At 41.2% G+C, this 27251-nt stretch overlaps 1 protein-coding gene across 2 annotated transcripts; it reads right to left on the reverse strand.

The window, feature by feature from the left end:
* Positions 1-519: 519 nt before the first annotated feature.
* LOC115223500 (transmembrane protein 205) lies at positions 520-25348 on the reverse strand. Of its 2 annotated transcripts, none has more exons than XM_029794114.2 (4): positions 25199-25348; positions 4396-4562; positions 2424-2587; positions 520-923 (listed from the first exon to the last, which is right to left on the reverse strand). In XM_029794114.2, exons 1-4 carry the CDS (start codon positions 25204-25206, stop codon positions 639-641), a joined length of 624 nt encoding a protein of 207 aa, XP_029649974.1. In that variant the 5' UTR covers positions 25207-25348; the 3' UTR covers positions 520-638. The 2 variants fall into 2 exon arrangements, with proteins under 2 accessions (XP_029649974.1, XP_029649975.1); XM_029794115.2 differs by lacking the exon at positions 25199-25348 and adding an exon at positions 16112-16280.
* Positions 25349-27251: the final 1903 nt, after the last annotated feature.

The following is a 27251-nucleotide window of genomic DNA, read 5'->3' on the forward strand; positions in this document are numbered from 1 at the left end:
TTCCATTCTTTTGTTGTCTTACTATTTTTATCAATATATATATATTTCTTTACTACCCACAAGGGGCTAAACACAGAGGGGATAAACAAGGACAGACAAATGGATTAAGTCGATTACATCGATCCCAGTGCGTAACTGGTACTTAATTTATCGACCCCGAAAGGATGAAAGGCAAAGTCGACCTCGGCGGAATTTGAACTCAGAACGTAACGGCAGACGAAATACCGCTAAGTATTTCGCCCAGCGTGCTAACGTTTCTGCCAGCTCGCCGCCTAATTATCAATATATATAGATATATGCATACATATGATGGGCTTCTTCCAGTTTCTGTCTATCAAACCTACTCACAAAGCTTTGGTCAGCTCTGGTTTATAGTAGAAGACACTTGCCCAAGGTGCTGTGTAGTGGGATTGAACCCAAGACCACATGGTTGGGAAGCAAGCTTTTTAACCACACAACAATACCATGCATTTCTGTATGAATGTTTTTTTTTTTTATAAAATAAAATATCAACAGAAATTATGTTTAAATCAACATTTATTTTTGCAAAAAAATTTTTAATTACAAAAACTTCAAAAAAAAAAAAAATGACAAATTACTATATAAAATTGAGAGGAAAAAAAAATGCCGGAAATCAATTAGAGGCCTCTGAAAGACAGGGAATACAGATGCGAAAAATTACCTAGCATAATGAGGAAGTTTGAGAACGTGCTTGCCATATGGTAACGGCTGAAGGTTTTATTGATGGCAGCATAGATTGGATTTTTCATGAGTTCTGAGCGATCGACACTGAAACCTACTTCATGTCCGACTCCAACTTTCTGCTCCAAGTTATGTCGTTTAAACATAGCGTCTGCGGACTGAGGGCCAAACACAAGGAAGTTTAGCAGGGAAAAGACCAGATTAGAAGAGAGCATGGCAACCTGAAAATGTAGGATAGAAAATGAATTAGTAAAAAGTTTGTAGATTATACATATATGTCAGTTAGTTGTTAGTCAGTCAGTTAGTCAGTTCTCTCCATGCCGAGTGGAGGCGCAATGGCCCAGTGGTTAGGGCAGCGGACTCGCGGTCATAGGATCACGGTTTCGATTCCCAGACCGGGCGTTGTGAGTGTTTATTGAGCGAAAACACCTAAAGCTCCACGAGGCTCCGGCAGGGGATGGTGGTGATCCCTGCTGTACTCTTTCACCACAACTTTCTCTCACTCTTACTTCCTGTTTCTGTTGTACCTGTATTTCAAAGGGCCGGCTTTGTCACTCTCTGTGTCACGCTGAATATCCCCGAGAACTACGTTAAGGGTACGCGTGTCTGTGGAGTGCTCAGCCACTTACACGTTAATTTCACGAGCAGGTTGTTCCGTTGATTCGGATCAACGGGAACCCTCGTCATCGTAACCGACGGAGTGCTTCCATCCATCCATCTCTCCATGCCAGGAGGTGCATAAGGCCACAATGCAATCTCTCCAACAAGCTCTGTTTTCTGCCACTGTTCTCTTCTCGTTTCAGCTTCTCCAGCCCTGTTGTCTCTTTTCTTTGCCAATGGTACTTCACCATGTGGTTCTAGAGCACCTTGTTGCTCAGTGCCGCTCTCTCAAAGTGGATGGAACGCATGGAAGTGGGAGACCCAGGAAGACATGAGATGAAGTACTGAAGAACGACCTCATGAAGCTGAATCTTTCAGGTGAAATGACAAAGAAAAAAGATACCTGGTGCCTGGCTGTACTCAAGAAGACCCATAACCCACAGCATGCTAACAATTCTTATTTCTTTATTGCCCACAAGGGGCTAAACATAGAGTAGACAAACAAGGACAGAAAAAGGGATTAAGTCGATTACATCGACCCCAGTGCGTAACTGGTACTTAATTTATTGACCCTGAAAGGATGAAAGGCAAAGCTGACCTGGGCGGAATTTGAACTCAGAACGTAACAGCAGATTCTCTAGAAAAACAACGACGCCGTGGTGATCTCATTCTTGCTCAAAACATCATTAGTGGAAAGTGTAACCTCTCGAAAGAGCTGTTCTTCACTCCTGCTCCAGAGCGTCGGCTGCGGGGTCACTCTGAAAAGCTCTATCTGCGATGATTTAATCTCAATCGAAGGAGAGGGGCTTTCTCCGTCCGGGTTGCAGATCCGTGGAATAAGCTGCCGGACGAGATAGTGAAGATGCCAACGACCACTTGGTTCAAAGTCTCTCTTGACCAGAAATGGCCTGAACTCTTTACATGAGCACCACCCTGTACATAACTCCATGTCCCCCTACATGGCCTTGCTTTTTGCTTTTTGAGCCCAAAAATTAACGTAACTTAACTTAAGCATTTTGCCTGGCATGCTAACGTTTCTGCCAGCTCGCCGCCTTTATAAACAATAATAATAATGATAATAATAATAATAATGATGATAATGAAAACTGCATTTCACTTACCTGAATTTTATTCTGAGTATCCCAGCTTACATATGGGTTTTTCAATACATATGTCATTAACGTGATTGATGAAGTTACGGTTCCAAGTGCGAAAAAGCAGGGGAACAGCTTGCTTTGTACCTCACCAAACTTGTGGCGAGGGAGCACCATTATCATTACAGGACCTTTCAAAAATACAATTACTCAGCTTAGTTCTTCAGTATTTAAACATTGTGTGTGCATACATATTTACTGATTCTTTTACTTGTTTAAAGTCATTTGGCTGCAGCCATGCTGGAGCACCGCCTTAAAGGGTTTTAGTCGAAGAAATCGCACCCCCACCTCCCCAGGACTTATTCTTTGCAAGCCTAGTACTTATTCTATTGGTCTCTTTTGCCAAACTGCTAGGTCACGGGGACATAAACACACCAAACGATAGTACGGGGATAAACACAGACACAAAGACACATACATAAATCATATATATATATACATATATGCATATATATATATATATTATATGTGGAGGCGCAATGGCCCAGTGGTTAGGGCAGCGGACTCGCAGTTGTGGGATCGCAGTTTCGATTCCCAGACTGGGCGTTGTGTGTGTTTATTGAGCGAAAACACCTAAAAGCTCCACGAGGCTTCGGCAGGGGGGTGGTGATCCCTGCTGTACTCTTTCTCTCTTTCTTCTGTTGGCCTGCTTGCTTAGCCAGCGGGGTGGCGTCGTTCGAAGGCTAAAACAATGCGAACCCATTGTGACCAGCGATGTGTAGCAACATCTGATGGTCTGGTCGGTCACGTGATCACGTGATATATTATATAAAATCCGTTCTGTCTGTTTGTGTGTGTGTCTTCTAGGATCTCGGGCATCCTCCATCTGATTGCGCTCAAATTTGATATGTAGATACTGACGATATCACAGCGTGTAAGAGTCTTGAAAAATTACAAAAATCGATTTTTTGTAATGTAATCGATAAAGCCGTGGGAACAGGGGGACAAGTTGACTACACTGATCCAGTACATGTCTGGTATTTTACTTTGTCAACTTCAAAGGTGGCACATGGCTTAGTGGTTAAGGTTCTGGACTCATGATCGTCAGATTGTGGTTTCAATTCCTTGACCAGGTGGCATGTTGTGTTCTTGAGCAAAACACTTCATTTTGCGTTGCTCCAGTTCACTCAGCTGGCAAAAGTGAGTAATCTCGCAATGGACTGGCGTCCTATCCAGGTGGGGAACATATATACACCACAGAAAATGGGAAACTGGTCCTAGGAGACTATACGACCCTGGAAAGACCATTATCCTATATTTTAATCCGATAAAGTAGGGGCTCTTGACCACTTTTTAACTATGGACCCTTTTGGTCCCTATTTTACTTTAGCCTGACTTGGAGCAAAATTAGAAAGCACTTGCCGAAGGTAGTGCACAATGGGACTGAACTCAGAACCCTGTGGTTGGGAAGCAAACTTCTTCTTAACCACACAGCAATTTAAATATATAAATCATATTGAAAAAAAAAGGCGTGGCTGTGTGGTAAGTAGCTTGCTAACCAACCATATGGTTCCGGGTTCAGTCCCGCTGCGTGGCATCTTGGGCAAGTGTCTTCTGCTATAGCCCCGGGCCGACCAATGCCTTGTGAGTGGATTTGGTAGACGGAAACTGAAAGAAGCCTGTCGTATATATGTATATATATATATGTGTGTGTTTGTGTGTCTGTGTTTGTCCCCCTAGCATCGCTTGACAACCGATGCTGGTGTGTTTACGTCCCTGTCACTTAGCGGTTCGGCAAAAAAGAGACCGATAGAATAAGTACTGGGCTTACAAAGAATAAGTCCCGGGGTCGAGTTGCTCGATTAAAGGCGGTGCTCCAGCATGGCCGCAGTCAAATGACTGAAACAAGTAAAAGAGAAAAGTAAAAGAGAAAGAGGTGAAAAGACAAATGCAGTAATTTTTTTTTTTGTTTTTTGGTGAATGATTTGAGAATATTTACCTGCAATGAATGAAACCCAGTGTTGTGTACCAAAGTTTAAGGCAAAGGATCCTAAATGAAGGGCATTTAGGATTGGTCGGGCACTAGGTCCATGCCAACTGGAGAATATCTTCCACAATATTCCTACACTAATTCCTGTTACACTTACAAGGTGGATGTGTGTTACGCTGAAGAAGATTAAAGAAAAACAAAAAAAAATGAATAATTAAAAAAGATTGAAAAAAAAAAGCATTTGTTATTTACTTTTTTACTCTTTTACTTGTTTCAGTCATTTGACTGCGGCCATGCTGGAGCACAAACTTTAAGCGAGCAACTCGACCCCGGGACTTATTCTTTTGTAAGCCCAGTACTTATTCTATCGGTCTCTTTTGCCGAACCGCTAAGTAACGGGGACATAAACACACCAGCATCGGTTGTCAAGCAATGCTAGGGGGGACAAACACAGACATACAAACACACACACGCATATATAGATATATACCTTTATACGATGGGCTTCTTTCAGTTTCCCTCTACCAAATCCACTCACAAGGCTTTGGTCGGCCCGAGGCTATAGTAGAAGACACTTGCCCAAGGTGCCACGCAGTGGGACTGAACCCGAAACCATATGGTTGGTAAGCAAGCTACTTATCACACCGCCACTCCTACGCCTATTATTTTATAGAAATTAACAAACACAAAATATTGATTTCAAATTTTGGCACAGGGCCAGCAGGTTTAAGTGCTGGGATGGGGCTAAATTGATTACATTGACCTCATCATCATCATCATCATTGTTCGACCGTGGTTGAGATAATGGAATTTACCATGTTGCGCCAGACTTCACGGTCCATCATAGCATTACGGAGGTCCTGTTGCTGGATGCCTGTATCCCTGGAGATTACATCAGGGTAGGAGAGTGTGCGCCCTCTGGTGTTGCGAGTAGATGGCTTCCAGAGGAGAAGAGTAGAAATTACTTCTTTTTCAGCTCTACAACAATGTCCAGCAAACTGGACTCTCCTACCCTTCACAAGAGATGACACAGGTGGTAATTTCCCATATATTTGCATTTTAGTTGGATGGCGCCTCCACGAGAGATTTTGAGCTCTCATAAGGAGGCGAGTGTAGGTTCCATCCAACCGCCTCTCAAGCTTCTTTGATAACGTCCAGGTTTCTGAGCCATATAGTAGGATTGGTTCGACTGTGGCTTTGAATATTTCAAGTTTGAAGTCTCTACTTAGATTTGATGACCAGATCTTATGCATGTCATTACATTGACCTCAGTACTCATGTGATGTAGCTCTCCGCCTTACCAGTTCCAGTCAAACTGTCCAACCCATGCCAGCATGGAAAGCAGATGCTAAATGATGAGGATGAGACACACACACGACAGTATCATCATCGTCGCTTAACGTCCGCTTTCCATGCTAGCATGGGTTGGATGATTTGACTGAGGTCTGGCGAACCAGATGGCTGCACCAGGCTCCAATCTTGATCTGGCAGAGTCTCTACAGCAGGATGCCCTTCCTAACGCCAACCACTCCGAGAGTGTAGTGGGTGCTTTTACATGCCACCGGCACGAGGGCCAGTTAGGTGGTACTGGCAGAAACGTTAGCACACCGGGCGAAATGCGTAGCCGTATTTTCGTCTGCCGTTACATTCTGAGTTCAAATTCCGCCGAGGTTGACTTTGCCTTTCATCCTTTCGGGGTCGATTAAATAAGTACCAGTTACGCACTGGGGTCGATATAATCGACTTAATCCGTGTGTCTGTCCTTGTTTGTCCTCTCTGTGTTTGGCCCCTTGTGGGTAGTAAAGAAATAGGTACTGGCAACAGCCATGCTCAAATAGCACATCTACCAAAATCCACTCACAAGGCTTTGGTCATCCTGGAGGTTTATCCTAGGTGCCAAGCAGTGGGATTGAACCTGGAACCATGTGCTTGGGAAGCAAAACTTTTTACCACATAGCCACACCTGTCCACCCACTATCAACCCTGTATGTTTTAGGCTTAAGATCTATTGACGGCTGGCTCTTATGGACCTTTCTGGGCCTTACTTATCTCAGCACATCTTGCTGTTTGTGTTTCTAGGGTTTTCTTGCCTAGCCTACCTGGTAGTTTATGTTGATCCTCAATGTCAAGTATACTATGATGATCAGGTCTGGCCAACTTGAGGCCCGCACGCTACACACTTTTATCTTGCAGCCCGCTCGATATTTTCTTGAAATGGGTTTATTTAACCCTTTAGTGTTCGCATTATTCTGCCAAAACTAATGCTTCTTTATCCACTTTGTTTTGAACTAATCATGCATTATCTTGTAGCTATGAGAATTTGATGAAGTAGCTGTTAATTTTAAAAACGATATTGTAGGGTTGGTGTGAGTTACGGGGATGTAAACACACCACCACCTGTTGTCAAGTGATGTTGGGGGGGGGAACACAGACACACACAAACACACATACATATATACATATATATGACGGGCTTCTTTCAGTTTCCGTCTACCAAATCCACTCACAAGGCTCTCATATAGATGAGAATCGGATATTCTCCGTATAGAAAACATGTAGTGCTAAAGAGGTTTAAACGTGTGGCCATGCTGGAGCACCGCCTTTAGTCGAGGAAATCGGCCCCAAGGACTTATTCTTTGTAAGCCTAGTACTTATTCTATCGGTCATTTTGGCCGAACCGCTAAGTTACGGGGACGTAAACACACCACCATCGGTTGTCAAGCGATGCTGGGGAGACAAACACAGACACACAAACATATACACACACGTACATACATATATACGACGGGCTTCTTTCAGTTTCCGTCTACCAAATCCACTCACAAGGCTTTGGTCGGCCCGAGGCTATAGTAGAAGACACTCGCCCAAGGTGCCACGTAGTGGGACTGAACCCGAAACCATGCAGTTGGTAAGCAAGCTACTTACCACACAGCCACTCCCTGCGCCTACCTGTGACAAACGACAGCTAAAATTTCATATCAACTGTTGCGGTCATATGTATACCATGTCTAAATGAAAACAGTGTGGGAAAAGCTGGTATCGTTTTTATCGGGTGACCTTGTACTAAATAGCAACACAACTACCACAAACACCAGTTGGGTAGCTTGACTAGCTAAAACTAGTAGTCAAATTTCCTGAAATCAAATAGGGCAATGTTGTAAACAGGCGCAGGAGTGGCTGTGTGGTAAGTAGCTTGCTAACCAACCACATGGTTCCGGGTTCAGTCCCACTGCGTGACATCTTGGGCAAGCGTCTTCTGCTATAGCCTCGGGCCGACCGATGCCTTGTGAGTGGATTTGGTAGACGGAAACTGAGAGAAGCCTGTCGTATATATGTATATATATATGTGTGTGTATGTGTGTGTGTGTTTGTGTGTCTGTGTTTGTCCCCCCGAGCATTGCTTGACAACCGATGCTGGTGTGTTTACGTCCCCGTCACTTAGCGGTTCGGCAAAAGAGACCAATAGAATAAGTACTGGGCTTACAAAAAGAATAAGTCCCAGGGTCGATTTTTCTCGACTAAAAGGCGGTGCTACAGCATGGCCACAGTTAAATGACTGAAACAAGTAAAAGAGTAAACGGATGAGATAGTTACAGCTGGCTGGAACACTTTCGATTAAATTTTCACTGAATCACGGATGACCTCAGATTAAATCACAGCCACGGGGACAACAACAACAACAGCAACAACAGCAGCAGCTCTTATCGTATGGGTTCTGATTAAACAACCTCGTACATATCTATTAATTAGTTTGATAACGAACCTGCTTTCTCAAGTGAAGTGGCCTCGTTGTGACATCGGTGTGCATTATTACACAAATTGTGCAGCTTGTTGTGACCTGACCTGGCTTGTACATCAACACGACAACGTATAACCTACTAAATTATCTTTTAATTGTTTCAGTCACTGGACACTGCAGCCATGCTGGAGCACTACTCTGACTGTTTGTTTTTTTCTCTCTCTCTTTTTTTAAGTAACTCCAGTACTTAATTTTTAAAAATCTGGTATTTATTCTATCAGTCTCTTTTGTTGAACTGCTATGTTACAGAGATGTAAACAAACCAACATCAGCTGGTGGGTGGTGGGACAAACACAGACACACACAAGTATGTATATATGTATATATAGATATATATATATATATATATAAATATATACATTAGCGTCGTATTTATTACGTTCGCTATTTTCCAGTAGATATCGGTGCTTCGTTGTACCATTTATTTACTTTTATATATATATATATATATATATATATATATATAGGAGCACTCCGTCGGTTGCAATGATGAGGGTCCCAGCTGATCTGATCAACGGAGCAGCTTGCCTGTGATATTAACATGCAAGTGGCTGAGCACTCCACAGGCACGTGTACCCTTAACGTAGTTCTCGGGGATATTCAGCGTAACACAGAGTGTGACAAAGCTGACCCTTTGAAATACCAGTACTACTCATTTTTGCCAGCTGAGTGGACTGGAGCATCGTGAAATAAAGTGTCAAGGACACAATGCGCCACCGGGAATTGAACTCATGACCTTACAATCATGAGCCGAATGCCCCTAACCACTAAGCCACACGCCTTCACACACACTCACACATATACACATATATGTGATTATTTGGTAAACTGTGCCGAATTTTACACTTCTGTAAATAATAATAATAACATTTATAAGCTTAAAGCTTATAAGCAATCACTGTGCATTGACTAAGGTAAATTGCAGCCAGTACACTCTGTAAAGTGGTTGGCACTAGGAAGGGCATCCTGCTGTAGAAACCATGTCAAAAGATGACACTTGAGTTTAACACACAGCCTTGCAGCTCGCTAGTTCCTTGTCAAACTGTCCTACTCATTCTAGCATGGAAAGCAGATGCTAAATTATGATGGTTATGATGATTCCTTACACTTCTCATCAACCAAATTCACTTTAAGCCCATAGTAGAAGACACTTGCCCAAGATGCCATGCAGTGGGTCTGAACTTGAAACCACATGCTTGGAAAAGTGAACTTCTCAGCCACTCAACCATGCCTCTAATTACTTACTAAATATGTCATAAGTTCAAATTCACACCTGTCTTTTGTTGTTGTCATTTAGCACCAGGTCAGCTTGGATTGCCATTCAAAAGGCATTCCACAAGTAGAAGACACTTGCCCAAGGTGCCATGCAGTGGGACTGAACTTGAGACCACATGGCACCACATGATTGGAAAAGTGAACTTCTCAGCCACCCAACCATGCCTCTAATTACTTACTAAGTATGTCATAAGTTCAAATACACACCTGTCTTTTGTTGTTGTCATTTAGCACAAGGTCAGCTTGGACTGTCATTCAAAAGGCATTCCACAGGTCATCCTCCATTTTATTAATTTTTGTTTGTTTGTATGCTACACTCCTAGCCTTTTATAAGCAAAAGGGTGTAATATGAGAGGTTCAGATACTATTTATAGCAGAGTCACTGACCGCACAAAGGACACTTATCAACGTGTTTAATCTCAGATCAATCCCAAACAAGCAGGCATTTACATTATTTACATTCGACAGATATTTGTCCTCATCTTGTTGGTTGTTAATACAACTTTCGGCTGATATTCCCCCCCCAGCCTTCATCAGGTGTCTTGGGGAAATTTCGAATCTGGGTTCTCATTCCTAAGGTATTTTTCACTGTTACTGTTGTTGTTGTTATTATTATTATTATTATTATTATTATTCAGGTCACTGCCCGGAATCGAACTCGGAATCTTGGGGTTAGTAGCCTGCGCTCTTAACCACTACGCCATATGGCCATGGGCATATGGCGTAGTGGTTAAGAGCAAATCGACTCCAGGACTTATTCTTTGTAAGCCCAGTACTTATTCTACCGGTCTCTTTTGCCCATGGGCATATGGCGTAGTGGTTAAGAGCGCGGGTTACTAACCCCAAGATTCCGAGTTCGATTCCAGGCAGTGACCTGAACACTAACAATAACAACAATAATAATAATATTAATAATAATAACATTGAAAAAGACCTTAGGAATGAGAACCCAGGGTCGAAATTTCCACGAGACACCTGAAGAAGGCTGGACGGTATATCAGCCGAAACGTCAAACAAGATGAGGACAAATATCTATCGAATGTAAATAATGTACATAACTCCTCATCTCTTAAATCATCATCATTTAGTGTCTGCTTTCCATGCTGGCATGGGTTGGACGGTTCAACTGGGGTCTGTGAAGCCAGAAGGCTGCATCAGGCCCAGTCTGATCTGGCAGTGTTTCTACGGCTGGATGCCCTTCCTAACGCCAACCACTCCGTGAGTGTAGTGGGTGCATTTTTACGTGCCACTCGCACAGGTGCCAGACGGAGCTGGCAAACAGCCACGGACGGACGGTGCTTTTTACGTGCCACCGGCACGGGGGCCAGGCGCGGCTGGCAAACGGCCACGAACGGATGGTGCTTTTACGTGCCACCGGCACAGGGGCCAGGCGAGGCTGGCAACGGCCACGATCAGATGGTGCTACGTGCCACTGGCACGGGTGCCAGGCGAGGCTGGCAACGGACAATATAGAACTGTATTAAGCAGGCATTTAGTTAAAGATATTCTGGCCAATGACCATCTTTACAGAACTGTTCTCAGTCATGGCCTATTTACTGGTCCCTACTGCATCAAACTTTCTTAACCCCTTTGCTCCCTACTGAGCATAAGCTGTCAATGAGATCTTCTTCACTATTCTCGATTCTGGGTTGTCTTTTTTGCTTTTCTCCAATCATAGGCGCAGGAGTGGCTGTGTGGTAAGTAGCTTGCTAACCAACCACATGGTCCCGGGTTCAGTCCCACTGCGTGGCATCTTGGGCAAGTGTCTTCTGCTATAGCCCCGGGCCGACCAATGCCTTGTGAGTGGATTTGGTAGACGGAAACTGAAAGAAGCCTGTCGTATATATGTATATATACATATATATGTGTGTGTGTGTGTGTTTGTCCCCCTAGCATTGCTTGACAACCGATGCTGGTGTGTTTACGCCCCCATCACTTAGCGGTTCGGCAAAAGAGACCGATAGAATAAGTACTGGGCTTACAAAGAATAAGTCCCGGGGTCGATTTGCTCGACTAAAGGCGGTGCTCCAGCATGGCCGCAGACAAATGACTGAAACAAGTAAAAGAGTAAAGAGTAAATTCCTGCTTTTTCAGTTCTGCTTTAATATCCTACCTCCATGTGTCTCCCCTGGGGGAAAGTCTTCCTCTCCCAAGTCTTGTTAATTTCAAGTCATTGATACTTTTTTTTGCAACGTAGGCATACTGGCCACATTGCATAAATCATTTTTACCTTCAGGAAGTAGCTTGCTTACGAACCACATGGTTCCGGGTTCAGTCCCACTGCATGGCACCTTGGGCAAGAGTCTTCTACTATAGCCTTGGGCCAACCAAAACCTTGTGAGTGGATCTGGTAGACGGAAACTGAAAGGAGCCTTGTCATATATATATATGTATGTGTGTGTATATGTTTGTGTGTCTGTGTTTGTCCCCCTAGCATTGCTTGACAACCGATGCTGGTGTGTTTACGTCCCCCGTAACTTACTGGTTCGGCAAAAGAATAGACCGATAGAATAAGTACTAGGCTTACAAAAGAATAAGTCCTGGGGGGTCGATTTGCTTGACTAAAGGCGGTGCTCCAGCATGGCCACAGTCAAATGACTGAAACAAGTAAAAGAGTAAACTCCTGGGAAGTCTTACAAATTTGTATGTATCTATTGTGTATGTATTTATGTATGTGTGTACGTCTACACACACACCTCAGCAGTCTAGGTTACAGCTACGTTTTTCACAGCCAGACAAAGCTGGCTTGTCCTGTGCCACCAGTTCTCTGCCGATCTCTAACTTTTACTACTGTCAAGAAAGACCTCCTCCTCACCATAATCTTCTACATTGAAATCCTACGAATGCTTGTGTGTGTGTGTGTAAGAGTTAGCACGCTTTTTGGAGACGACTAGAGAATATGCCTAAAGGTTACTGTCCTGCAGGATTTACTCACACACACACATACGCAAACATATTCTTAGGCGCAGAGGTGGCTGTGTGGTAAGTAGCTTGCTAACCAGCCACACGGTTGCGGGTTCAGTCTTCTGCTATAGCCCCGGGCCGACCAATGCCTTGTGAGTGGATTTGGTAGACGGAAACTGAAAGAAGCCTGTCGTATATATGTATATATATGTATATGTGTGTGTGTTTGTGTGTCTGTGTTTGTCCCCCTAGCATTGCTTGACAACCGATGCTGGTGTGTTTATGTCCCCGTCACTTAGCGGTTCGGCAAAAAGAGACCGATAGAATAAGTACTAAAAGGCGGTGCTCCAGCATGGTCGCAGTCAGATGACTGAAACAAGTAAAAGAGTAAAAGAGTAAAGAGTAATATTCTTCTTTAATATGTATTCTGTACAAGCATTCTTTAATATGTATTCTGTACAAGCAATGCGTAGCATTGCTTACAAATTTATGTAGTGTAAATAAATCTCTATTTAATCACAAAACAACTTATGTATTTATTAATACATACACACATCCACTACACGTGTATACACATTATATACACAAACACGTTTTAACGTGTGCCTCTTCTATAGTCAAGACGATCGATGTCTCGCACTTGTAATGTATTTATAACTCAACAACAGAACAAGGACGACTTGTAGGCGGATGCCCCTACACGGTCGTTAGACATGCTAGAAACAGCAGTTGAATATCGCTCGTAACACCACTTAAACGAAGAAGGACACTGCAAACTACTTGGCTATACTATCGTACGATGGTGGAGAGGAAACTGGATGCTTACGATCGGAATATTTTTGATCATGGGTTTGCTCGATCAGGGCTGACCAGGAAGGAGAGGGCTTATGGATTAGCAGCAGTTAATCCACAAGGATTAACAGCGGTTTAAGAAGTTAAAAGACAGTATTACTCAGAATGTGGTACAAGTTAAGCTGGAGTCCAGCCTCTTGAGATGCAATAAGTCCCAATTATATGCAGTAGCAGCGGTGATGGTAATGGTGGTGGTTGTGATAGTAACAATGCTTCCGTTATCAACCACTAGGGGTTAGCAAAGATTAATTACGGATTGATTGTACAGCGATCAGGTGTGCACAACAATTTGTCGGATAAGACTAAGAAAAGGGGACATACACACACACACGTGAGTGTATGGTGTGTGTGTGTGTGTGTACATGTAAGGATAAGCAAGTTAGGTAGGTGGATAAACGAAGAATATTTAATACACTAAATACAAAAAAAAACAAAAGTGCGTAGAAGTGGCTGTGTGGTAAGTAGCTTGCTTACCAACCACATGCTTCCGGGTTCAGTCCCGGGCAAGTGTCTTCTACCATGGCCTCGGGCTGACCAAAGCCTAGTGAGTGGATTTGGTAGACGGAAACTAAAAGAAGCCCGTCGTATATATGTATATGTGTATGTATGTTTGTGTTTGTCCCCATCAGCATCGCTTGACAACCGATGCTGGTGTGTTTACGTCCCCGTAACTTAGCGGTTCGGCAAAAATGACCGATAGAATAAGTACTAGGCTTACAAAGAATAAGTCCTGGGTGTCGATTTGCTCGACTGAAAGGCGGTGCTCCAGCATGGCCGCAGTCAAATGACTGAAACAAGTAGAAGAGTGACCCGCTAAAATTTAAACTTCTTTAGCACTAAGGTGTTTTCTACACGAAGAATATCCGATTCGCATCTATGAACTATATACGCGTGCGTGTGTGTATACACACACGTGTGTATGCGTATATGTATATGTGTATATGTACACACATACACACAAGGAAATTGACAAAATACGAGCGACCTTACGTTTTGTTGACAAAAAAACTTTAAAAATAGAATTTTTCCATGTCGCACTCAAAGTTTATGCGAAGCCTGAATGTCAAAAAGTCTCATTATATATTTTCTATAAATTATCAATAATTGTAAAGTTTTTAATTCTGAAAAACAAATATTTCACACGAAAGGAAAAATAACACAAAACAAAAAGGAAACCCCAAATTTTTCCAATAATTCTTTTTCTTAAGAAAAACAGTAAAACTTTAAAACTTATCTTCAAATGATCAGAGCAAAAATAAGAGTAAACGAATGGTTTATCTCGGCCTAGCAAATTATAAAATTGGGTTATTTTTAGTTAGCCTTGAAACGTTCGTCTGTTCCCCTCTATTCAATGTTTAACAACAATTATTGTCAGCAATAAGAGCCACCAAAATAAACAAACACGAACTTGCACGCACCAAAGTTTGAAGTGGCCTATACGTGGTTCTTTGATCGGCTAGAAATAACAGCAAAATTTCCCTAAACTCTTTACTCTTTTACTTGTTTCAGTCATTTGACTGCGGCCATGCTGGAGCACCGCCTTCAGTCGAGTAAAATCGACCCCCCAGGACTTATTCTTTGTAAGCCTAGTACTTATTCTATCGGTGTCTTTTGCCGAACCGCTAAGTTACGGGGACGTAAACACACCAGCATCGGTTGTCAAGCGATGTTGGGGGGGGGGGACAAACACAGACATACAAACATATACACACACATACATAAATATATATATATACATATATGCGACGTGCATCTTTCAGTTTCCGTCTACCAAATCCACTCACAAGGCTTTGGTCGGCCCGAGGCTATAGTAGAAGACACTTGCCCAAGGTGCCACACTGTGGGACTGAACCCAGAACCATGGGGTTGGTTGTTTATTATTATGATTATTATTATTATTATTATCATTATTATTAAAGTAAGTTCACACTGGATATTGTACTCCGTGGGAGACAGTGCGGCGTACGTCGGAGTTAGGAAGCACCAAGTTGGACTTACTCCGTTTTGACGGAGATTTTTCAGATTTTTTTTTCACGGCGCCCTTGGAAACGCTCTGGACCATCTTTTTAGCAAAAAGAATTTGCGAAAAATGGTGTTATTTTTTCTTCTGCTATAAAAATAGTCCAGAGTACTGTAAAAAAAAATTCTGAAAAATTCCCGTCAAAACAGAGAAATTCCAAATTGTTGGTGCATCCGAAGTCCGGCGCCGCCAAGGTGTGTGATTAAAGGGAGATTTGGCTGTTGTTTCTAGTATTTCCCATGAGCACCTTCCTCGTTTGTAGCATATTCTATGGCCATCTTTCTCGTTTCTAGCATGTCCCATGACTACTTCTTTGAAAAACCTCGTCAAAACGGAGAAATTCCAACTTGTGGGTGTTTCCCAAGTCCCACGTCCGCCCTAAATTCTTTAGTTACACGTACACACACACACACACACACATTTACACGCATACGTATATTTTACGTGTAGGTACTATTTAAGAAGAGTGGTCTCGGTGCGCGCACTCGCGTAAGCTAGTCGTGACTAATCGATTCTTACTTTGTGTTTTTGTGTTTTATCTACTTTGTTTTTTTAAAAAAAATATTTACTATGTGTAAAAAAAATTATTTATTTTGTGTTTTATTTATTTTGCTAGGTAGTCGTTCTAGGATCGACTAGTCACGACTAGCTAGCGCGAATGCGCGAGGACGCGAGTGCGCGCACTGGGCCCCACTCTTCTTAAATAGTACCTTACGTGTATATATGTTTATGTATATACACACACACACAGAGGCATACGAGTATCAACGGATCACCGACTCACGTCCACACACGAAGATACATAAACAAATACGAAAATAAAAACATATATATATATATATATATATATATAAACAGAAAGAAGTGCGACTTACTGAACCATTTTTGCTCGACGGTTTTGTGACAACCGGATGAACTTGATGTCAGAACGAAGAACGAATTAACGACGGGGACTCAAAATAAAAGCGGAGCTGGAATATACCCAAGTCGTATAAGGCGAAGATGTACTACAGTCTATTAATGTTTGTCAGAGGATTGCCTTGATAAACAACTGGACTATGAGCGAGCAAACGTGACCGTAAGCACGTCAATATATATATATATATATATATATATATATATATATATATATATATATGTATATTATATTGTATGTATGTATGTATGTATAGTTATCTATATATATATATACCTCCTATCAGATAATATAGTGGGATGGATTTATAGTTGAGTTTGATGGGCGGGGTTAATGTAGGTTAGAGAAAGTGTAGCGTGTGAAGGGTTAAAGTAAGTGTGTGTGTGTGTGAGAGAGAGAGAGAGAGGGAGAGAGTATTTCTTTATTCACCATAAGGTTGAGAAAAAGAGGGGACAATACGGGGGGGGGACAGACAAAACAAACGTTGGGGGTCAGGGTATCGAATGAGACGAAACGAAACGAAACGTATGAATAAACAAACAATTAAAATATATACAATTAAATGAGAATGAGTGATTAACACAGAGAGAGAGAGAGAGAGAGAGAGAGAGAGAGAGTACGGCGTGTGACGGAACGTCGTATATGAAGAAGTGTAAGGAAAAGCAATGCGTGACCGTGTGTACGTGCGTTAAGACGAGGCCAGCATGGCTGTGTGGTTAAGAGGCTCGCTTTGCAACCGCGCGGCTTCGGGTTAAGTCCCACCGCGCGGCACCTTGGGCACGGCAAGTATCTTCTACCACAGCCCCGGCCGACAAATGCCTTCTGAGCGAATTCAGTGGACGAAAACCGAGTGGGAGTCCGTCAGATGCGAATAACCTCCGACAATACAGCTTTCTACACTGCTTCGAATAAGTCTTAAGTCTTATGACTCCTAGAGATAAAGGTCGGACAGTTGTCGTGTTGGGTAAGATTAGTCTTATCTCCAGACGATAAGCTAGTCTCTTTCCTGGATCTTTCTGTTGTCGTCACAGCTTTCTATTCTCTTTTTTTTGTTTGTTTGTTTAATTTTGTTTCCGTTGTTTTCAGATTTGTTGTATTGGTGTAGTTTTGTATGCTAATTATGGAAAGGAAACTTATTTTCTTCACGAATTAACAAATAAAAAGTTAACAGCTTTTAAAGTTCGCAAATTCTGCGTAATTTCAGCCAATCGAAAGCCACAGACACATTGGTGCCTGTTTCCATGGTAACAAGTGACGCTGTAGTCTGCATAAAACTACCAACACGCATATTTTTTGTTTCACCTGTGTATTTTCTTTGACGAATGCCCATTTTCTGAATTTCAGTTTTTGTATTTTCGCTAAACACTTCGCCTTATGTTGCTCTGCGATCACTTCGACACCTGATGCGTGGCACACTGTGCACATATTCAGGTAATGTTGATTTGTTGGAGCTGGGGGCTAACGAGCGGCACAAATATTCGATCCTTATGAACATATCATTTGTTGCAGGTCGTTCGGCAAAAAACGAACACTCAGACGGGAGAGTCCATCACACACACACACACACACGTATGTTTGTGTTTGTTCCCCACACAAGTGCTTGACAACCGGGGTTGGTTTGTTTACGTCCTCGTAACTTAGCGATTCGGCAAAATAAGTATCACAATTGAAAAAGAAAAAAAAAAGAAAAATACGGTGTCGATTCGTTTGACTAAATCATTTCAAGATGGTGCCCCAGCATGGGCGCAGTCTAATGACTGAAAATAAATAAAAGATGAAAGATAAATACTGTCTCAGCCGATTTCTCAGATTTTCAAGTTAAAACGTAGCTTATGGGGGTTTGTAATTGCCAGACAACACGACTCTTTCCCTTCCCCCAGTTGTGTTAATTTTTGAGATTACTTTCATGCTTTTGGTTCAATTACCACAGTACAAAAAAAAAAATGATAGGGGATATATTGATGAATGAAATACTCGTGTTGTGTTTCTGGAAGGCTGGTTACCTACGGAGTAATCTAAAGGATCTCCCCCCCCCCCCATTTCACAAATTACAGAGTCCGCAAAAAAGAAATTTTTTTTACACACTTCAGGAAAGGAAAAAAATCTGTATGAATATTTTAATTCAGTGTTATTGCAGTTTATTCAATTTGATAAAACATCGGAAGAGGTATTTATTATTTCTTTACTGCCCACAAGGGGTTACACACAGAAGGGACAAACAAAGACAGACAAACGGATTAAGTCGATTACATCGACCCCAATGCGTAACAGGTACTTATTTAATCGACCCCGAAAGGATGAAAGGCAAAGTCGACCTCGCCATTCATCCTTTCGGGGTCGATAAATTAAGTACCAGTTACGCACTGAGGTCAATGTAATCGACTTAATCCATTTATCTGTCCTTGTTTGTCCTCTCTGTGTTTAGCCCCTTGTGGGTAGTAAAGAAATAGGTATTTCGTCTGCTGCTACGTTCTGAGTTCAAATTCCGCCGAGGTATATACTTCTCAGCTCCCTTCATCATCCCAACGCACCAATTACTGGTATTATCGTAGCACTAACCTCAGAATGAGGTATTTTTGCCTCTTGGCTGAAACAGCTGTAACATATTTTCCCAATTTCTATTCCTGTATATTATATATTTTAATAATTACTGGTATCTTTATATATTTTATATGTATAGCATAATATGTTATACATGCATGTGTATTGTTGTTATTGTCATTTTAGTAAATAAATAAACTGACATAATATAATGTTTAAAAGTTGATGAACCACCTATTGATCCCCTCCATTTTCTTATAGCTCTATATGTATGTATGTATGTATGTATGTATGTATGTATGTATGTATGTATGTATGTATGTATGTATGTATGTAGTATGTATGTATGTATGTATGTATGTATGTATATATATATATATATATATATATTATATATATATATATATATACATACATACATACATTTACACATACACACACAAAGACCTACATAGGGATGCCAACATACATATAAACATTAAAAATATAATTTAAGTCTTTAAAGCGTAGCGAAATGAAGCTAAATAAAATAAGTGAAAGACCCATAAACATACACATAAAAACGTAGGTAATTCACATTCATCGCCTTGCCACTACGCCCACCTCGACTGACATCCGTCACTATATTATTAAAGTTTACAAGGGAACCTGCTAAATGATTTATTCAGAAAAATGTTTACACCTGCCTACGGTTAACGAAGTTACCCTCTGCTTCGAGGATTTGGAATGACTCCTCTAATCAAGGTTTGCATCTCGGTTCTACCTATTTCAGTTCGTATTCTATTTTTTCTTCCCTAAGTTGCCATATTAACTTGCTAAGTGATGTCACATTTTGATTTTATGTCTAAATGATGAGATGTGGTCATAATATCGTAACTTAAATATTGTGGCACAACATTCTATGTATTTATAAGTTATGTTCTGGGTAACTACTGCACATTGATATACCAAGTTCCTTTCTAAGCAAGGTTTATTTAACACATTTCCTACCTCCTCTACAGTTACAACCGGCGCTTTTCTTCATATTGTGCTACTTTTAGTCCTTTAAATAAACCTTGCTTAGAAAGGAACGTGGTATATCATTGTGCAGTAGTTACCCAGAACATAACTTATAAATACATAGGATGTTTGGCCACGATATTTAAGTTACGATATTATAACCACATCTCATCATTTAGACATAAAAGCAAAATGTGACATCACTTAGCAAGTTAATATGGCAACTTAGGGAAGAAAAAGCAGAATACGAACTGGAATGGTCAATCCTAAGTAGAGCTAAACTTTATGAAATAGGTAGAACGAGATGCAAACCTTGATTATAGGAGTCATTCCAAATCCTCAAAGCAGTGGGTAACCTCGTTAACCGTAGGCAGGTGTAAACATTTTCTTTTTTTTTTTGAATAAATCATTTGGCAGGTTCGCTAGTAATCTTTAATAATATAGTGACAGATATCGGTCGAGGTGGGCGTAGTGGCAAGGCGATGAATGTGAATTACCTACGTTTTTATGTAATTTTTTTTATGTATATGTTTATAGGTCTTCAAATTATTCTATTCAGCTTCATTTCGCTGCGCTTTAAAGACTTAAATTACTTTACCTAAGTTATTTTTAATGTTTATATGTATGTTGGCATGTGTATGTATAAATGTAAATGTCTCTCTCTCTCTCACACACACACACACACACATATATATATATATGTGTATGTAGATATATATATATATATGTATATGTGTGTGTGTATATATATACGTGTGTGTGCATGTGGGTGGGTGTATATATATGTACATGCGTGTACAGATTTTATATATATATATATATATATATATATATATATATATATATATATATATACATACACAACCCACTTCTGTGGGTTTAAAATCTTTTTTTTTTTAAATCGAAAAATCAAAAAATAAATTTTCTACTTTAATTTATTTGTCCTATTTCATCCTTTAAAATTTTATATTTTATTTTAACTTGAATTTTCTACTTCCAACCAGTATTGGGATTATTACCCACTTGTCGTTGTATTATAATTATTACGCCAGGGTTATTGGTATTGTTACTTCTATTATTATTTTGGAAGATTATCCAGATGCAGCACTGAGTTTTGTCAGTGAACAGGTCGCGGTCTCAAAGCGACGAAAATATTTTGGCAAATTAAATTTAAATGTTGAAGTGAATCTAACGGTTTTTGTGTGTTTCTTAAATGGCTTATAAACACCTTCCAGGTTGCAATTGTTTTCGTTCCAGCACACGATCTCAGATCAGGTCACTTGCTATGCAAGTACATCTCCGTAATTCCATTGTGATTTTACTGATATTAATGGTATTGATGTTGATGTTGCAGATGCTGATGCTGTCCCCTTTACCATAATTGTTTTGCTATAACACATAACTCTGCAAGTTCACTCTAATCCTCTAAAATCTCAGCTTCAGTCTACTAAATCCACTTACAAAGCTTTGGTCGGCCCAAGGCTAAGGCAGAAAACACACGCCCATGGTGTATGGATGGAAGCACTCCGTCGGTTACGACGACGAGGGTTCCGGTTGATCCGAATCAACGGAACAGCCTGCTCGTGAAATTAACGTGTAAGTGGCTGAGCACTCCACAGACACGCGTACCCTTAATGTAGTTCTCGGGGATATTCAGCGTGACACAGAGAGTGACAAGGCCGGCCCTTTGAAACACAGGTACAACAGAAACAGGAAGTAAGAGTGAGAGAAAGTTGTGGTGAAAGAGTACAGCAGGGATCACCACTATCCCCTGCCGGAGCCTCGTGGAGCTTTTTTAGGTGTTTTTGCTCAATAAACACTCACAACGCCCGGTCTGGGAATCGAAACCGCGATCCTATGACCGCGAGTCCGCTGCCCTAACCACTGGGCCATTGCGCCTCTACGCCCATGGTGCATGCAGTGGGATTGAACTCAGAAGCATGTGGTTGGGAAGCAAACTTCTTACTGCATACCACACCTGCGCCCCACATGCTTTTTTCTTTCTCAAAATTCGCGCCTTTTCTCTGTTTTGGTTGGGATTTTTCCAATTGTTTTTGGGCGGAGGTAAAGAATACGCACACCACCCGTTTTCGGCGTAACCCTAACTCTAAACGCCGAAAACGGGTAGTGTGCGTATTCTTTACCTTTGCCTTGTTTTTTTGTGTGTATATTGTAAGCTAAGGAGTAGTGACTGGGGGAAGAGAAAGCACGTTGTAGAGTATGGGAGTGGAGGCGCAATGTCCCAGTGGTTAGGGCAGCGGACTCGCGGTCATAGGATCGCGGTTTCGATTCCCAGACCGGGCGTTGTGAGTGTTTATTGAGCGAAAACACCTAAAAGCTCCACGAGGCTCCGGCAGGGGATAGTGGTGATCCCTGCTGTACTCTTTCACCACAATTTTCTCTCACTCTTACTTCCTGTTTCTGTTGTACCCGTATTTCAAAGGGCCGGCCTTGTCACTCTCTGTGTCACGCTGAATATCCCCGAGAACTACGTTAAGGGTACACGTGTCTGTGGAGTGCTCAGCCACTTACACGTTAATTTCACGAGCAGGCTGTTCCGTTGATCGGATCAACCGGAACCCTCGCCGTCGTAACCGATGGAGTGCTTCCATCCAGCAGAGTAAGGGGAAGGGTTAACTCATTGTAAGGGTAAGGGTTAGGCTGAAGAAAGGACATACATTTTAAGGCGGGAAGAAGGGCATACACATTGTAAGGTTGGGAAAAAAATTTTATTAAATTCATTCAGTTGTTAAACATAAATGAATCTTGGAATGGAATGGGTTTTGATTTACTGTCAGGTGACTTTTGGCCAACCCTGTATAGCAGCCCAAATCACCCTTAGCTATCACCTTTCAGTCTTAAAAAGATCCCAAACAAAGGAAAAACACGGGACACTTTTTGAACAGTGTGGGTCCCGAAAAAGTTTAAAAAAAAAAAAAAAAAAAGGCGCAGGGAGTGGCTGTGTGGTAAGAAGCTTGTTTACCAACCACATGGTTCCGGGTTCAGTCCCACTGCGTGGCACCTTGGGCAAGTGTCTTCTACTATAGCCTCGGGCCGACCAAAGCCTTGTGAGTGGATTTGGTAGACGGAAACTGAAAGAAGCCTGTCGTATATATATATATATATATATATATGTGTGTGTGTATGTTTGTGTGTCTGTGTTTGTCCCCCTAGCATTGCTTGACAACCGATGCTGGTGTGTTTATGTCCCCGTTACTTAGCGGTTCGGCAAAAAAGACCGATAGAATAAGTACTGGGCTTACAAAAGAATAAGTCCCGGAGTCGAGTTGCTCGATTAAAGGCGGTGCTCCAGCATGGCCGCAGTCAAATGACTGAAACAAGTAAAAGGATAAAAGGGTAAAGGGATAGTCATGGCTGGAGTGTCTTTGATCTCAGGTGTCTGTTTGATCACGATTGACCTGGTGCTAAAGAATAACAACTGCAGCAGCAACAACAACAACAGTTTGACCTTTACTGCAGTGACTGTTTCCCAAACAAAGCCGTTATCAGCTTTTGGGTGATTTTAACGATTAATCGACACAGAGTATACACAAGCACGCGTGCATAGGAACATCCAAGTGGTTCATAGTGATGCTAGAAATAGCTGGTAAATTCCTGCAAACTACACACGACTTTCAGGGTGAAATTGTGTGATGTCCGAAATACATAAAATCACACAGGATGGTCTGACCTTTAAGCAACAACAAATTCGTATGTGTGTGTGTATGTGTGAGAGTGTGTGTACACATATACATATAGAAACAAACACACACACATATATGCATACATACACATATATATATATATACATATGTATATATACATACCCACGTATATATATATATATATATACGTATATATATATATATACGTATATACATACATGTATATATATATATATATATATATATACGTATAGACATACATACATACATACATACATATATATATATATATATATATGCACATATATGTGTGTGTATATGTATGTGTATATATATATATATATATATACATATATATATATATATATACACATGTACATGCATACACATATATAAGCATACATTTATATACACACAATACAGATAGACATGCATGCATACATACACGTACTATGTGTGTGTTTGTATTAGAGAAAGACAGACAGACAGACAGAGAATTAGATTTTTTATCAGACTGTATAAGAAAAGAATGCATTCCTTTAATAAATCGAAATCCTTCCCACACATCTTATGGCTCAATAGCAGACGTTAAAACAACGAAGAAGGGGTCTTTCGCGTAATCGTGTGACGTGTTAGACATAGCAGTCAAACCTCCCCTACGTTAAACACTGCATATCACCTTAATAAACGGGAAGGACAAATTAGGTAACACAAGCCTCGATGCATGATATCTATATAATAATAATAATAATAATAATAATAATAATAATGGTTTCAAATTTTGCCACAAGGGCAGCCATTTTGGGGGAGGGGATTTGTCGATTACATCGACCCCAGTGCATAACTGGTACTTATTTAATCGACCTCGAAAGGATGAAAAGCAAAGTCGATCTCGGCGGAATTTGAATTCCGATCGTAACGGCAGACGAAATACCTATTTTTTTACTACCCACAAGGGGCTACACACAGAGGGGACAAACAAGGACAGACATAGGTATTAAGTCGATTATATCGACCCCCAGAGCGTAATTGGTACTTATTTAATCGACCCCGAAAGGATGAAAGGCAAAGTCGACCTCAGCGGAATTTGAGCTCCGATCGTAACGGCAGATGAAATACCGCTAAGCATTTCGCCCGGCGTGCTAACGATTCTGTCAATCGGGATGGTCACGGCTGGAATAACTTTGGATACTAGTTCGGTTAGAGTCGATCATGAGCGAAACAACAACAACACGAGTTCCAATTTCAGAGGGAATTTCTTTCTCTGTTGTTGATCAAATAACTTTTGAGAAACTGTCCAAGAACATGAAGTTAGTTGTCACCGTTTAAGCCCGACTGAACTGGATGACACGTAGCCAAAAACGTTCCAGATGTGACCATCCTGTCTTTTTTTGTCATCATTCTTTTTCCTTTTAAGAAATACCACATCTAGGACCAACTAATATTTATCGATTGAATGTTTTCATTTATAAAAACTGCTCGGTGTAACTCGATGAAACTGTGACTGCTATTTCTAACAAATCGATAGACCACGTTCGCAGAAGCCGGTAATTTCTCGATCCGACTCCTTAAGCAAGGCTTGTAAAACCTGCGATCGGTTTGTTTTGGTTTCTCCAACGACCACACTTTAAGAAACAAATGTATTTCTTTCCTTATATAAATAGTTATGTAAGGTTTTATATAAGAAACGATTAGCGTTTGAGGTTAATTAAAATACACTTCGACATTATGTGAAAGAAAAAGAACAAAGCGAAGCGAAAACATTACTGATTTCAAGTTTTTGTTTAGTTTAGCAATAACGGATGGAATATAGATGCAATAACAATAATAACTATACTTACGGAACCATCTTGATCGATGTTTTTGGCAAGGAATTAGATGAGTAGGAATATGAGGAGAGAAATATGGCAGACGCCGAAGCCAAAGACTGTTGCCTCGCTTATTGCCAGCTGGTTAATAGTGAGGCACTGAGAGTTATCTCCCCTGCGTAAGTAGACGCATTTGCTGCTGTTATTGGTTGAGCGAAGCGGTCTTCGTCCCATTAGAGGGAGAAGTCCGAAACATGGTCCTTTGCTATTCGTAAGACCCCGCAGAAGAGAAAGCAGGGCGAACCTTCGATATATGTACCGGTGTTAGTACCAGAAGTACCGGATACATTTCAAAAAAGTGTTTTTTTTATATATATGGGGAGGGGGGGGTAGGGTTAGGGTTAGTGTTAGGGTTAGTGTTAGGGTTAGGGGTGGGAGAAAAGGGTTTCTTACAGAGATGTACTGGTTAAGCTAAAGCGTTACACCATTCAAAGAAACAAAAAAAAAATGTGTGTAATAGGTGTAAAACAACTTCCTCTGAACGAATATGAAAAAAAAAAAAATGCGCGCACGCGAAAGGGGAGTGGGGGAGAGTACTCGGAAAATTCACATCGGGAATTTCCGAAAGCGTCTGAGGGGCTGACCCGGGCACCAAAACAAACAAAAAAATAGTGATAAAAAGACGGAGAGAACATGTACTTGCATAGCAAGTGATTTGATCTGAGATCGTGTGCTGCAAACGAAAACAATTGCAGCGTGGAAGGTGTTTGTAAGCCATTTAAGAAACATACAAAAGCCGTTCGATTCACTTCAACATTTAAGTTTAATTTGTCAAAATATCTTCGTCGCTTTAAGACCGCGACCTGTTCCCTGACAAAAAATCTTCAGAAATGTAAACAAAGTCACGTGTGTACATATACCGAAGCATCGCCGAAAGGCAGGTCAACCCCCGACATCGAGAGCATCGACGGATGGATGAATGCGCATCCAGGGCTCGGCGGTTGCGTAGGGAGTCGGGGACAAAAAACAGGAAGAAAGAGTGAGAGAAAGTTGTAACCCAATACAAACTGCTGCATGTTCGGGCCACCACCAACTTAACAAGCAACACTACCAAGCTGGCTTGATAGGGAGAATTGTTCTGATTGGACACCCATTGTTAAAGTTCTCTCTGTTCTGTATGCACCCTATGAAATAATATTTACTTTATTCTTCATTATTTCCGAAATTAAATCTGTTTTCACAACTATTCTCCTGCGTTAGAAATATTCAAAAATTTCTAAACAGGAGAATGGTAATGAGGTGAAGACCCCCTTCGGTTATGAATGACCATGAGATTGCTCCTAGAAAGTTACCCTCCGAAGTACAAGTCCGGGTAAGGTTGTTTGTGGAAGACCAGCAGTCGCCCATGCATATCGACCTACCCTCTCCGCGCCACTGATGTTATCCAAGGGAAAGGCAAAGGCCGATACTGCTTGGCACCAGTGATGTCGCAACTCATTTCTACAGTTGAGTGAACTGGAGCAACGTGAAATAAAGTGTCTTGCTCAAAAACACAATATGCAGCCCGGACCGGGAATCGAACTCACAACCTCACGATCGTAAGCCCTACGCTCTAACCACTGAGTCAAGCGCCTTCAGTATGGTAATAAAGGGGTTAAAAAATGAGAAATGATTACACTAGGTAATATAGCCTAAAATAATCCCTAAAAAGACGAGATGGTCGCGTAAGGAAGACCTTCCATTTGATCATAGATAAGCTCAAAAGGGTTTAACAAAAGTATGACTTCATTAGATAATAACCACATAAAAGGATAGAGGGTCACATTTAGAATGCATTTGATTTGATTATGGATCTGCTCGTTTAGTCCCGACCCGGGGCTAAATAACAACAATCCTTAGTTTCTACAGGATCTGGCCTCCCTTTCCCGTCTAATTACTTTCTTTTCGTTATTTGTTAATACAGAACAGGACCCCTTATCTAGTTTCGAGAAATTCAGAATTTCCAGAAATCCGGAATTTCCAGAAATCCGGAAATAGTGTGCCGTACCATGCAGTATACTGTACTCTGTATTGAGCAAACAGACCC

This window comes from Octopus sinensis, linkage group LG23, assembly GCF_006345805.1.
Source record: "Octopus sinensis linkage group LG23, ASM634580v1, whole genome shotgun sequence".
NCBI lineage: Eukaryota > Metazoa > Mollusca > Cephalopoda > Octopoda > Octopodidae > Octopus > Octopus sinensis.

Bases quoted from the DNA above. Each gene is read 5' to 3' on its own strand.
- LOC115223500 (XM_029794114.2), bottom strand. The intron at 2,588-4,395 runs GTAAATATTCTC...TATTTTTGAAAG, and splicing joins CTGGGTTTCATTCATTGCAG to GTCCTGTAATGATAATGGTG. The intron at 924-2,423 runs GTAAGTGAAATG...CTACATTTTCAG, and splicing joins ATACTCAGAATAAAATTCAG to GTTGCCATGCTCTCTTCTAA.